The following is a 14,278-nucleotide window of genomic DNA, read 5'->3' as shown; positions in this document are numbered from 1 at the left end:
TGCATGCCAAGCAGATGCTCTACCACTGAGCCACAGCCCCTCTTTACAGCTCTCCAGGGTCTCAGGCGGAGGTCTTTCCCATCACCTCCTGCCTGGTCATTTTTAACTGGAGATAAGAACATAAGAACATAAGAGACGCCAATGTTGGATCAGGCCAAAGGCCCATCCAGTCCTGCTCTCCAGGGTCTCAGGCGGAGGTCCCATCACCTCCTGCCTGGTCATTTTTAACTGGAGATAAGAACATAAGAACATAAGAGACGCCAATGTTGGATCAGGCCAAAGGCCCATCCAGTCCAACACTCTGTGTCACACAGTGGCCAGAAATACCAGTGCCATCAGGAGGTCCAGCAGTGGGGCCAGGACATTAGAAGCCCTCCCACTGTTGACCCCCCCCCAAGCACCAAGAAGACAGAGCATCACTTGCCCCAGAGCCCCTAGCTATACCTTGTGGCTAATAGCCACTGATGGACCTCTGCTCCATATGCTTATCTAATTCCCTTTTGAAGCCGTCCATGCTTGTAGCACCCACCACTTCCTGTGGCAGTGAATTCCATGTGTTAATCACTCTTTGGGTGAAGAAGTACTTCCTTTTATCCGTTCTAACCCGACCGCTCTGCAGTTTCATGGAGTGCCCACGAGTTCTTGTATTGTGAGAAAGGGAGAAAAGTACCTCTGGCCAGGGATTGAACCTGGGACCTTCTGCATGCCAAGCAGAGGCCCTTCCACTGAGCCAGGGTCTAAGGTCAAGGTCTTTCCCATCCCCTCCTGCCTGGTCCTTTTTAACTGGAGATGCCGGGGACTGAACCTGGGACCTTCTGTATGCCAAGCAGATGCTCTACCACTGAGCCAGGGTCTCAGGTCAAGGTCTTTCCCACCACCTACTGTCTGGTCCAGGCCCAGAGTCATTTGATGAAGTGTTCTGTGTGAATCCACCAGATCTGCCTCCAGATCTACAAGACGGGAATAGCAGCAACTGTTGGGACTAGTACCCTCCTGGAATACCTCCCTTTAGAGACCCCTCCTAGCCTGCTACTTACAGGAGAAGGAGACTGGATTTATACCCCACCCTTCACTACCGAAAGGAGTCTCAGAGTGGCTTCCAATCCCCTTTCCCAAGCTGAGCTGAGAACAAGGAGAGCGTAAGCTGTGACTTCTTGGGTCAGAGCCAACGTTCAGTTCGCAGATGCTCTGCTGGGCGTCTACCCAGCAGCATGAAGATGGACCTTCCCCTGGCTAAACCCAGAGCTGGAATCCAGAGACCCCTTAGCTGCAATGAACTAGGGTTGCCACCCTACAGGCGGGGCCTGGAGATCTCCCAGAATTACAACCCCTGCCATGGCTTTCCTTACCGTCTCGAAAATGACACCACTGCTCTTGGAAGACCTCAAATGGGAAGTTTTGCTCTGGGCCCTGAAAGGAGAACTATTATTATTATTATTATCATCATCGTCATCATCGCATGGCAGTGTGTGTAAAACAGCTAAGAGATCCTAAGATTGTCTGGCAGCCAGAAGTTCTAGCTCATTTAGCGTTATGGACCACTAGGTGGCGAGCTAGACTTCTTTTGAAGGCAAGAGACATTCAGAGGTGGTTTTTGCTATTGCCTGCCTCTGCATCAGGACCCTTGCAGGTATCCCTTGCAGGTTGCCATTCTAAATACTAGCCAAGGCCAACCCTGATTAGCTTCCGAGATATGATGGTATCAGGCCAGCCTGGTCTCCTATCCGAGTACTGACAAGGGCTTGACCCTCTTAGCTTCTGAGATCTGACAAAATCGGGCTAGCCTGCGCAATCTAAAAGAAGAGGAGATTGGATTTCTACCCCGCCCTTCACTACCCAAAGGTATCTCAGAGCGGCTTACAAACTCCTTTCCCTTCCTCTCCACACAACAGACACCCTGTGAGGGAGGTGGGGCTGAGAGAGCTCTGACAGAAACTGCTCTCTTTCAAGGACAGCTCTTATCAGAACTACGGCTTGCCCAAGGTCATCCAGCCAGGTGCAAGTGGAGGAGTGGGGAATCAAACCCGGCTCTCCCAGATTAGAGTCCGGACACTTAACCACTACACCAAACTGGCTCTCCCATGATGAGGCCTAGGCCGCCTTCTTCCTCCTGGCAAGCTCCCCACCCCACCCCCAGCCAACTGATCGGTCGCTGTGGGTAGCACCTGGCAGCGGGGGACCCCTGCCTCCACCAGGGGACTGGCAACCTCTCTCTCTCTGTCTCTCTCTGCTCTTTTTTCAAGGACAGCTCTTATCAGAACTACGGCTTGCCCAAGGTCATCCAGCCAGGTGGAAGTGGAGGAGTGGGGAATCAAACCCGGCTCTCCCAGATTAGAGTCCGCGCACTTCACCACGACACCAAACTGGCACTCTAGGTCAAGGTAAGGTCAAGGTAAGAGGCGGACAGAGGTGGTTCGCCATGGCCTGCCTCTGCGTTTCAGCCCTGGTATTCCTTGGAAGTCGCCCTTCCGAATATTAGCCGGGGCTGGCCCTGCTTAGCTTCCGAGATCTGGCAGGATCGGGCCCTGAAAGGAGACAGCAGGCGAACACCAACGGCGGGCACGGGCAGCCGGACAGAGGTGGCCAATGTGGGCACCGGTAGGGGCCAGCTCCCCAAAGCTCTTACCTGGGGAAGGCCTCCGTCGGCGCCCATCAGCTGCTGCACGTCCCGGCCCACTTGGGCCAGCAGTTGCTGCAGCCTGGCATTCTCCAGAGCCAGGCCCTGCTCCCGCTGCTCCTGCCTGGCCAGCTGGACGCGGTAGAGTTCCTCCTCTTTCCTGGAAGGCCAGAAAAACAGGCAACGCTTCGGCCTACCACTGAAAGGGCTTGGGACGCCACAGAAAGTCCCCACAGGACTGGCCTCCTGACGCCTGTCCAGCCGGCACGCTTCTTTGTTTCTTAAAACATTCCAATCCCGCTTCTCTTGCCGATTAGGTTTGTTATCGGGGGTTTTTTGGATCAAGGCCGTGGAGGATAAACCCCAATTCACAGCAAAAGCCCATCAACGGAAGAGGGACGGATTAACCGAGAAGTACCCCCTGTGCCCAACACAGCTTGCGCGAACACCTCTCTCCACTTCCCCCCGCCCTGGCCCCACTCCCCGAAACAGGGCTGGGAACAGCCACCTACTTACTTGCCGAGAGATTTCCCTGTTTTCCAGGTCGGCCTCTTACCATCGGGACGGGTCAGGGCGTTGAGGATCTCGATTGCTAGGGACGGCAAAACGAATACTTCAGAGATGCTGGGTGCCACGGTTTGGTGTAGGGGTTAGGAGCGCGGACTCTCATCTGGGAGAACCGGGTTTGAGTCCCCAGTCCTCCACGTGCAGCTGCTGGTGTGACCTTGGGTCTGTCACAAGTATCCTCAGAGCTGTTCTATCAAAGGCAGTCCTTGAAAGAGCTCTCTCAGCCCCGCCTACCCTCACAGGATGTCTGTTGTGGGGAAAGGAGATTGTAAGCAGCTCTGAGACTATGAGTGAAGGGTGGGGTATAAATCCAATCTCTTCTTCTTCTTCTCTTCCCCGCCCCCAGGATCTAAGAACTTGGTCTTCTAAAAATTGTCATCATTATCCTAGGGCATGATTTCGCCTTAGGGAATCTACCAAAGAGTTAAAACCTTTGCAGCCATCACATTTCCAGCACAAGAATGCACTATGCATGACTATCTTGGTATGCACAATTGCCATTTTGTCTGACTTTTTAGTTGATTTACACCCCCACCACCACCTCTCTCCCCAAGGAGGACCCAAAGTAGTTGGCATGGTTCTCCTCTCCACAATCCTGTGAGGGAGGTTAGGCTGAGCAGGGGTCGTTTTGTAGAAAAAGAGCTAGGGGAACTCATTAGCATAACTCCTTAGCATATGCCACACCCCCTGACATCACCGGAAGTGTGTCATAAGGCCACACCCCCTGACATCACCGGAAGTGTGTCATAAGGCCACACACCCCGCCCCCAACGGTCCCGGCCGCCGCCGCCAGCCTTGCAGCTCTACTGCCGAGCCCCATGAGGGGCCCGGCGGTGGTCCTGCAAGGCCGGCGGGACTGCAAGGAAGCCCCGCGAAGACCCTCCCTGGCCCCAGGCAGGCAGGGGTGGGGAGAGGCAGGGAGGAAGCAACTTACCCTCCCTCTTCTCCTGCCTCCTCCTGGCTGAATGAGGGCCGGAAGCGGGGCGGCCGGAAGCGGGGGGCGGGGCTTCGTCATGTGCCCCGCCCCCCGTACCTCACCCGGGGGAACTGCGATCCCCCCCGAAATGACCTCTGAGGCTGAGAGTGACTGACCAAGGTCACCCCAGCAAGCTGCCAAGGCAGAGCGGGGATTTGAACGCGGGTCTCCCACTTCGTAGTCTGATGCCCTAACTGCCACACGATCAGTGCTCTCTAAACAGGGCAACACACACATATTCCCGTTTTGACATACACAACGAGAAACCCAGATTTAGCAGAATACCTATTTGTACATAGAAGAAGAAGAGAAGAGATTGGATTTATACCCCGCCCTTCACTACCCAAAGGTGTCCCAGAGCGGCTCACAATCTCCTTTCCCTTCCCCTCCCCACAACAGGCACCCTTGTGAGGTAGGTGGGGCTGAGAGAGCCCTGTCGAGGACTGCCAGAGAGAACTGCTCTGAGAGAACTTGTGACTGACCCACGGTCACACCAGCAGCTGCATGTGGAGGAGTGGGGAATTGAAGAAGAAGCAGCGATTGGATTTATACCCTGCCCTTCACTACCCGAAGGAATCTCAGAGCGGCTTACAAACTCCTTTCCCTTCCCCTCCCCACAACAGACACCCTGTGAGGTAGGTGGGGCTGAGAGAGCTCTTGACGGAAACGGCTCTTTTTCAAGGACAGCTCTTGTCAGAACTACAGCTTGCCCAAGGTCATCCAGCCAGGTGCACGTGGAGGAGTGGGGGAATCAAACCCGGTTCTCCCAGATTAGAGTCCGTGCATTTAATCAGTACACCAAGCTGGAATATATATGTGTGTGTTACCTGATTCAGATAGGTGTGTGTGTTACCTGACTGAGCTAAAACGGCAGTCGCGCATATTGAGACACAACGCACCCTCCAAGGAGAGGGTAGCCACGTTGGTCTGAAACAGAACGGTGAGATCTGAATCCCGCAGAGCTCTGACTCTCGAAAGTGTATATCCCCAAAATCTAGTTGGTCTCCAAGCCACTGCTGGACTCGAATCAAGCCGCACTCCCTCCAAGTATGTGTAACAGAAACACCGGAAATGCAAGGACCCAAAAGGGTTTCATCGAAACCAGGGAGATCTTGGCGGTGCCGTCAAGGACAGACCGACGCTGCGAGAGACATCCCAGTGGCTTCCACAAGAAGATATCGGAACGTTTCTAGCCACCAGCGGAGGAATCCGTAATTCTTTAACAGGGACTCAATTTCCCGCGGCACAAACGGATTAAAAACGTGCCCGAATCCAAACTGCTCTGAAGGAACCCTTTAATATCCCCACTTCCCAGAAGCCCTGCTGCAGGAGGGAAACTTCCAATGCATAAGCCCGCATGGTCTCCCCCAACACCACCACCACCGGTGTTCCCTCTAAGCTGAGCGAGTGTGAGCCAGCTCACAGTTTTTTTAGCCTCCGGCTCACACATTTTTATCTTCGCTCAGGAAGGATGGGGCTCCGGAGCAAACTAATTCATGCTGTAGCCCAGTCGCTCGCTCACAACGTTAATGCCGGCAGCTCACAAAGCAGGATTTTTGCTCACAAGACTCCAGAGCTCAGAGGGAGCGTTGTGCCCCCCACATACTTCCCCTCCGGTCCTTCTTCTCCGTCACCAGCTGGCTCATCTTCTCCTTCAGCCTGGCCAGCTCTTGCTCCTTCCTCTTCATCTCGTAGAGGTGCTGGGCCGCTCGGCCAGCCAGGGTGTTCGAGAGCTTGGCGATCTGTGGAGGGCGGGGACCTCAGTGGGATACGACGCTGTCAAGGCCACCCTCCAAAGCGGTCGTTTTCTCCAGGGGGAACCCACCACCATTGCCTGGAGAGCGGCTGTCATGCCAAGGGATCTCCAGCCCCCGCCTGGAGGCTGGCAACCCGAGGATGCGCTCACCCGCTTTCGGCATGGATGGCCCAGCAGGCTCCGTGCATCAGGCCGACACGGCTAACACCCAAAACGGCAGCGATTGCCCTGGCTGCCAATCCACACCCAGGCCCGATTCATAAGAACATAAGAGACGCCAATGTTGGATCAGGCCAAAGGCCCATCCAGTCCAACACTCTGTGTCACACAGTGGCCAGAAATACCAGGGGCGATCGAGGTTTATAAGATTATGCGTAGGATAGAGCAGGTAGAGAAAGAAGTCTTTTTCTCCCTTTCTCACAATACAAGACCTGGTGGGCACTCCATGAAATTGCTGAGCAGTCGGGTTAGAACGGATAAAAGGAAGTCCTTCTTCACCCAAAGAGTGATGAACACATGGAACTCACTGCCACAGGAGGTGGTGGCGGCTACAAGCAGGGACAGTTTCAAGAGTGAATTAGGTAAGCATATGGAGCAGAGGTCCATCAGTGGCTCTTAGCCGCAAGGTATAGAGAGGATCTCTCTGTCTGGGGCAAGGGATGCTCTGTGTTCTTGGTGCTTGGGAGGGCGGGCAACAGTGGGAGGGCTTCTCGTGTCCTGGCCCCACTGCTGGACCTCCTGGTGGCAGCTGGTGTTTTTGGCCACTGTGTGACACAGAGTGTTGGACTGGATGGGCCATTGGCCCGATCCAACACTGGGTTCTCTTGTGTTCTTATATGGAGCAGAGGTCCATCAGTGGCTATGAGCCACAAGGTATAGAGAGGATCTCTCGGTCTGGGGCAAGGGATGCTCTGTATTCTTGGTGCTTGGGGGGGGCAACAGTGGGAGGGCTTCTGGTGTCCTGGCCCCACTGCTGGACCTCCTGAGGGCACCTGGTATTTCTGGCCTCTGTGTGACACTAAGTGTTGGACTGGATGGGCCACTGGCCCGATCCAACACTGGCTTCTCTTGTGTTCTTATAAGAGGGAATTGGATGAACATCTGGAGCAGAGGTCCATCAGTGGCTCTTAGCCACAAGGTATAGATAGGGACTCTCAGTCTGGGGCAAGGGATGCTCTGTCCTTTTTAACTGGGGATGCCAGGGATCGAACCTGGGACCTTCCGCACGCCAATTAGAAGCTCTTCCCATTGAGCCACAGTCCAACCCCATTTCAACAAGACTCACTCAAGAGCAGTTCCCCGACAGCTGAGGTGCCCCCACATTTAAGGCCCCGCTTGGACCTCCCACCTCCCAGCGCCTTCCCCTCTCCTCTCCCTTCCTCCGCTGCCTTGGCCGGCTCACCTCGTCCTTCTCTCCTCTCAGCAAGCTTTTCAGCTGCTTGTTCGTGCTCTCCAACTGCTGTTCTTTCGCCTGCACGGCTGCGATTTCCCGCTCGCACGTTTCCACCTGGTCCTGCCGTTTCAGGGGGCAGGGCGGAGAGAAGAGAAATGGTGAGGGAAGCAGCATTGCAAGGTGTGTGGGGGGGGGGAGAGGGAGCAGAGTTCGCACCCAGAACACGAAGCGTTGCATTCCACGTGCCGCAGGTGGTTATGCAGGGGCAGATGAGCATTCTGACTTCCTGGGAAAGTTCCCGTTGGGGCCGCTGGTGGCCAGGATCAAATGGACTCAAAACGGCCAGTTTATGGTAACTCCATCAGGTTTTCAAGGCAAGAGATGTTCAGAGGTGGGTCTGCCCTTGCCTGCCTCTGCGTAGCCACCCTGGACTTCCTTGGTGGTCTCCCACCCAAGTACAAACCAGGGCCGACCCTGCTTAGCTTCTGAGAACTGATGAGATCCATGCTCCCTCTAAGCTGTGGAGTCTTGTGGGCAGAAATTCTACTTTTGTGAGCGAGTGGCATTCAAGTTGTGAGCGGGCGATCGGGCTGCTGCCTAAATCAGTTTGCTCTGGAGCAATGCTCCCTCTAAGCTGTGGAGTCTTGTGAGCAAAAATCCTACTTGGTGAGCTACTTGGCATTAAAGTTGTGAGCGAGCGATCTGGCTGCTGCATACATCAGTTTGCTCTGGAGCCCTCCTTCCTGAGCGAAGACAGGAATGTGTGAGTTGGAGGCTAGAAAACTGTGAGCTGGCTCACACTAACGCAGCTTAAGAGGGAACACTGAATGAGATCGGGCTAGCCTGGGCAATCCATGTCAAGGCAAGAGATGTCCAGAGTAGATTTGCCCTTGCCTGCCTCTGCGTAGCAACCCTGGACTTCCTTGGTGGTCTCCCACCCAAATACGAACCAGGGCCGACCCTGCTTAGCTTCTGAGATCTGACAAGATCAGACTAGCATGGGTTAGCTAGACCCAAACAAGAGATCAATGGTTTGCCATTGTCTGCCTCTGCGTAACAACCTGGACTTCCTTGGTGGTCTCCCATCCAAATACGAACCAGGGCCGACCCTGCTTAGCTTCTGAGATCTGACAAGATCAGGCTAGCATTGGTTAGCTAGACGCAAACAAGAGATCAACAGAGGCGGTTTGCAATTGTCTGCCTCTGCGTAACAACCTGGACTTCCTTGGTGGTCTCCCACCCAAATACGAACCAAGGCCGACCCTGCTTAGCTTCGGAGATCTGACAAGATCAGACTAGCATGGGTTAGCTAGACCCAAACAAGAGATCAACAGAGGTGGGTTTGCCCTTGCCTGCCTCTGCGTAGCAACCCTGGACTTCCTTGGTGGTCTCCCATCCAAATACGAACCAGGGCCATCCCTGCTTAGCTTCTGAGATCTGACAAGATCAGACTAGCATGGGTTAGCTAGACCCAAACAAGAGATCAACAGAGGCGGTTTGCCATTGCTGCCTCTGCGTAGCAACCCTGAGACTTCCTTGGTGGTCTCCCACCCAAGTACAAACCAGGGCCGACCCTGCTTAGTTTCTGAGGTCTGATGAGATCGGGCCAGCCTGGGCCATCCAAGTCAAGGCAAGAGATATTCAGAGGTGGGTTTGCCCTTGCCTGCCTCTGCATAGCAACCTTGCACTTCCTTGGTGGTCTCCCATCGAAGCACTAACCAGCGCCGACCCTGCTTAGCTTCTGAGATTTGATGAGATCAGGCTAGTTTGGGTTGGGGGGGGCACTTATTTTCTCTGCGATGCTGCCTCGTGGCCTTTCATGTAATAATCTGGTGCATCGACTCCCAAGTAAAAGGCAACAAGTCGGGGGCGGGGGGGGGGAGATGTCAAGCGAGTGCCTACCACCCTGCACACAAGAGAGCCTGCATGCTACAATGGACCTTCCCGCAGTTGTAGGGGCTCACATTCCCACGCAGGGATTTCAGACAGCACCAAAAGAAAACCGTGGGCATCACCCGGAAAGAAAAACGGTCTTATCCCCATTTGCCAAGCAGAAGTTCAAACTGGTTTTTTCCCCCCAGATAGGTAAAGGTAAAGGTTCCCTTGCTCGAAAGCCAGTCGAGTCCGACTCTAGGGTTGCGGTGCTCATCTCCGTTTCCAAGCCGAAGAGCCAGCGCTGTCCGAAGACGTTTCCGTGGTCATGTGGCCGGCATGACTAAACACGAAGGCGCACGGAACGCTGTTACCTCCCCACCGAAGTGGTACCTATTTATCTACTTGCAATTTCTTGCTTTCGAACTGCTAGGTTGGCAGGAGCTGGAACTAGAGACGGGAGCTCACTCCGTCATGCGGCGCACTCGGGTCTTGAACTGCTGAACTACCGACCTTCCACAGCCTGCAGTTCAGCGTCTTAACCACTTGAGCCACCGCATTTGCCAAGCAGAAGTTTAAACTGGTTTTTCCCCCCCAGATACAGAAACATTTTTTTTAACATGCAGATCGCTGTAAAAATCAAACGGAGCGATTGAACAGACACGGCCTAAGGTACCGACGATCCCCACTCTCTCTCTTTCACCCCCGGAGAAATCAAGGAGGATCCTGCGGCCGACACCCTGCCCTTGGCCACTGTCGTCGATTCGGCACTGCTGTTTTGAATTGTACAAGGTATCCTTCACACGGCCCCGAGAGCCAAAAGTGTTGCCATACAACAGCCCGGGATTCTGTTGTTCCCACAAAGTATGCAAAAGCGTTTTGTGCCGTACAGAAGTTGTCCTTGAGTTGTGAATGCCTCGATACAAGAAGCGCTCGCACACTGATTTCTTAGTTGCTGTTTAACAGAGAACATTTTTCAACTATTCATTGTGGGACGGGAGAGTTATTTTTCCTTCAGCAGTGGGTTTGGCTGCCTGTAGGAGATTCCTTGTAAATTTGCGATGAGGCGACAGATATCTCAAGAGATACAATATACTTGGTACAAGTGGGGGGACCCTCGAGGACTTGTGGGGGGCATCGCATTTCCCTCTCCCACACTATTTCTTCTTCCCCTTCCCTGGCGATCCCCATAGCCTCTCCTCTGTCCCTGCTTCCTTCTCTTCTTCCCACCCACCAGCAAACTAACCTTAAGCTGGCCCCCGTCTTCAGCTTTTCTGTCCCCTGTGAAAACTCTGTGTGGTTCTGGCAGTCAGGCTGGGCCCAGCTGCCCATAGCGGAACCCATTTGAAAGAGACACCTCGTTCCCCCCCCCCCATACTCCACTCCCCACACTATTTCCTCTTTCTCTCCCCTGGCAGCCCCCATATCCTCTCCTTTCCCTGCTTCCTTCTCACCTTTCTGACATGACAAAACGGCATATTGTTGAACATGTCTATCATTTAGGGCTCCTGCGTCCTTCTCATCACCTCCTTGCCTGGTCCTTCTAACTGGAGATGCCGGGGATTGAACCAGGGACCTTCTGCAGGCCAAGCAGAGCCTCTGCCACTGAGCCAGGGTCTCAGGTCAAGGTCTTTCCAATCACCTCCTGCCTGGTCCTTTTAACTGGAGAAGTGGGGATTGAACCTGGGACCTCCTGCATGCCAAGCAGAGGCTCTGCCACTGAGCCATGGCCCCTCTTTACAGCTCTCCAGGGTCTCAAGCGGAGGTCTTTCCCATCACCTCCTGCCTGGTCCTTCTAACTGGAGATGCTGGGGATTGAACCTGGGACCTCCTGCATGCCAAGCAGAGGCTCTGCCACTGAGCCAGGGCCCCTCTTTACAGCTCTCCAGGGTCTCAGGCTGAGGTCTTTTCCATCACCTCCTGCCTGGTCCCTTTCAACTGGAGATGCCGGGCCTTGAACCTGGGACTTTCTGCATGCCAAGCAGAGGCTCTGCCACTGAGCCAGGCTCTCAGGTCAAGGTCTTTCTCATCACCTCCTGCCTGTTCCTTTCAACTGGAGATGCCGGGTACTGAACCTGGGACCATCTGCACGCTAAGTGGAAGCTCTGCCACTAAGCCATGCCCCCTCTTGACAGCTCTCCAGGGTCTCAGGCTGAGGTCTTTCCCATCACCTCCTGCCTGTTCCTTTCAACTGGAGATGCCGGGCCTTGAACCTGGGACTTTCTGCATGCCAAGCAGAGGCTCTGCCACTGAGCCACAGCCCCTCAAACGGCACATGCAACAACTACTACATGCAACCTGCTTCCAAGCTCTTGGAATGGGTATGCTGTGAAATGGGAAATGGATAAAAGCTGCAGAGATGACATGAGAGGGAAGTCTGAAAAGATGGATTCTCCACCTCTTAGAAGAGCCTAGGAACTAAAGGGCAGACACTGAAGATCTGGGAGCCGTTGAGCCTGCACAGTCACCACGGAACTAACCTTCCCTCGTGACCAATGTTCCCTCTAAGCTGTGGAATCTTGTGAGCAAAAATTCTACTCTGTGAGGTACTGGCATTAAAGTTGTGAGCAAACGATTTGGCTACTGCATCAATTAGTTTGCTCTGGAGCCATCCCTTCCTGAGCTGAGACAAAAATGTGTGAGCCGGAGGCTAAAAAACTGTGAGCTAGCTCACACTAACTCAGCTTAGAGGGAACACTGCTCGTGATTCACCATCGCCCACAGGAATTTGTGGGTGGTGCCCTTCGCATCTTCTGCCCAGGCATTGAACCGCGCCTTGGGCCAGAGTTGCAGAATTCAGCCAATTGCCAAACACTATTAAGTTCAGAGACGTGGGACCGGGGGGGGGGGGGGGGTACTTTCGAGTTTTGCCTGTCGGGCCCGCAGGTGGTCCAGTTCCCCGGCCCGCCGGATTTCCTCCGCCTCCAAGTCCCCCAACTTGGCCGAAACGCTATGGTAGAGACGCAGCAGCCCGCAGGTACCGTTCACCAGCGCCAGCAGGTTGAAGCCACGCTCAGGATCTGTCCCGCAGCCATCGTCCTTGTAGAGGGTGGGCAGCCCCAGGGCCCCCAGCTCCTGAGCAGGGGAGGGGGGGAAAGTGGGAGACGGAAGAGTCACGGAAGGAGCCAGAGTCCACTTAGCACCAGTGGCTCCCCCATGAGGTCCGGTCCGCTTCCCTATTAGATAGCCGCCCTCTCTACCTGCTTCCTGCCCAAGAACATCCACTGACGTTTAGCTGGGCCTTCTCCAACTGCCCCTTATCTGCCAAAACACGGGACTGAACCTCCACATTCAGAGGCGGTCAGCCTCTTAATCCCAGTTCCAGGAGGAAACGTCGGGGAAGGCCTCGACCTCTACGCCCTTTCTACGTCCAGAGGAACTGGTTGGCCTCAGTGTGAGACGGGAGGCTGGAATAGATGGACCCTCACTGGTCTGACCCAGCAGGGCTCTTCTGAGGTTCTTATGAAGGCCTCGGCCTCTCTGCCCTATGGTTGGCCCTCCAGAGGAACTGGTTGGCTACTGTGTGTGACAGGATGCTGGGCTAGATGGTTGACTGATTCAATCGTGTCTAGTTGGCCAGGGCAAACACACTGAGGCTGAAAACTGTCACGTACCTTGTTGAGGTAGGAGATGCAGTGGTCCAAGTTGTCCCTCCAGCAGAAGACGTTCCCCGTCTCCCCAAGGCCAGCCAGCAGGTCCAGAGAGCCACTGAGCGGGGGCAGGCCCCTCCAAAGAGCAGGAGATTGGCTGAGCCCAGCGACATCACTGGCAAGGAAGTCGGCTGGCATCTCTGCAAGGAAGAAAGACAGAGCAGAATACAGGAAGGTCTGATCGACTGAATGAAGGAATTATTTGGGTTAGCAGAGTGCTCAAGGCACATAACGCAGCAGAGCCTGTCTGTATTGTGTGTACTGACAAGAAACAAAGTTACACACGGAGCCTCTTTATCTTTGTAAAACTCAGTCCTGTATTGTAAAGAGCTCCATTCTAGACAGGACAGAGTAGAGATAGGATTCTAACTAGCCAGGATGAATAGAGATGCAGGAAACATCTCCTGCCATCATGGTGCCAAGATGGAGAAGAATGGCACAGTGTGGAGAGAAGGCATCAGACCAGAAGGAAGGAAGATTCCCTGAGAATTGAGTAGCAATCTACACATCAAAGGGATAGCATCAGGCAGTAGAAAAGAAAGGATGATCAGTGTCCTGGCCTCTCTGTCTCTATGGTCATGTCCGCATCTTCATTTTTAAAGCAGTCTCAACGCCATCCTTCTTTAGGTTGGAGTGATGCTTGTTCAAGAAGTTCTTCCAATCTGGTCGATTCAAGTCTTCATCACTAGATGGCACTTTCAGGAGGGCTTAGTACCTAGATCCACTTGAGCTGATGAGATGCCTCAATCACAATGGAGTCAAAACCATAGGGAAGTAAAATAATTTAGACAGCAGAAATTATAACGGTACAGTAGGAGAGTGAATCCGAAAGAGATGTAGATATCTTTTTTTGAGATGGAACAGGAGCATTGCCAAAGCAGCAGAAGATACCAATGCAGATTCGACCTCTGTCTCTCTCATAGACCCCCCTCTGAAGTCTGAGGCTGGCCTGCAAGACGGAGCTCTTCCACCAGGCTTTTGAGTAGGAGCCGCCGCCCCCCACTATATCACCACCGTGGTGGGCTGGAAGAGGCCCTGAGAATAAACACCTGAACATGACTGAAGCCTTGGGCCGTCCACCAGGAACTTCTGGGATTCTTCCGTCATCTTTGGATCTTGAAGACCTTGAAGAATACTGAGCACTTTATCTGAATTAGGATTGGGATTTTAAGATGTATAGTATGTTTTTAAATTATATTGTGTTTTATTGTAGCAAGGTTACCTTGCCTTTGTAAGCCGCCCTGAGCCCTACGGGGGAGGGCGGGGTATAAATTTGAAAAATAAATAAATAAATAATATGAGTCCTTTATTGTAAGAACTCCATTCTAGACAGGATAGAGTTAGGGTTCTGATCTAGTCTAACTAGCTAGGATGGATAGAGATGCAGGAAGTATGTCCTGCCCTCATGGTGCCAAGATGGAGAAGACCAGCATAGTGTGGAGAGAAG

The 14,278-nt window shown here is 53.6% G+C and overlaps 1 protein-coding gene across 1 annotated transcript in view; it reads right to left on the bottom strand.

The window, feature by feature from the left end:
- The window catches only part of LOC107119364 (afadin- and alpha-actinin-binding protein-like), a gene marked incomplete at its 3' end in the record, with an annotated part of 18,943 nt that extends 5,005 nt beyond the window's left edge, over window positions 1–13,938 (bottom strand). The window contains exons 1-9 of the mRNA XM_015421826.1: window positions 13,881–13,938; window positions 12,796–12,971; window positions 12,020–12,256; window positions 7,319–7,429; window positions 5,767–5,902; window positions 3,134–3,209; window positions 2,627–2,777; window positions 1,350–1,410; window positions 883–950 (exon numbers count right to left, since the gene is read on the bottom strand). Of these exons, the coding sequence (XP_015277312.1) occupies window positions 883–950; window positions 1,350–1,410; window positions 2,627–2,777; window positions 3,134–3,209; window positions 5,767–5,902; window positions 7,319–7,429; window positions 12,020–12,256; window positions 12,796–12,971; window positions 13,881–13,938 (1,074 nt within the window). The remainder of the gene's footprint in view (window positions 1–882; window positions 951–1,349; window positions 1,411–2,626; window positions 2,778–3,133; window positions 3,210–5,766; window positions 5,903–7,318; window positions 7,430–12,019; window positions 12,257–12,795; window positions 12,972–13,880) is intronic.
- Window positions 13,939–14,278: the final 340 nt, after the last annotated feature.

This window comes from Gekko japonicus, unplaced genomic scaffold (genome assembly GCF_001447785.1).
Source record: "Gekko japonicus isolate JY-2015 unplaced genomic scaffold, Gekko_japonicus_V1.1 scaffold6275, whole genome shotgun sequence".
Taxonomy (NCBI): Eukaryota; Metazoa; Chordata; class Lepidosauria; order Squamata; family Gekkonidae; genus Gekko; species Gekko japonicus.
This window is presented reverse-complemented; position numbering and strand designations above follow the sequence as displayed.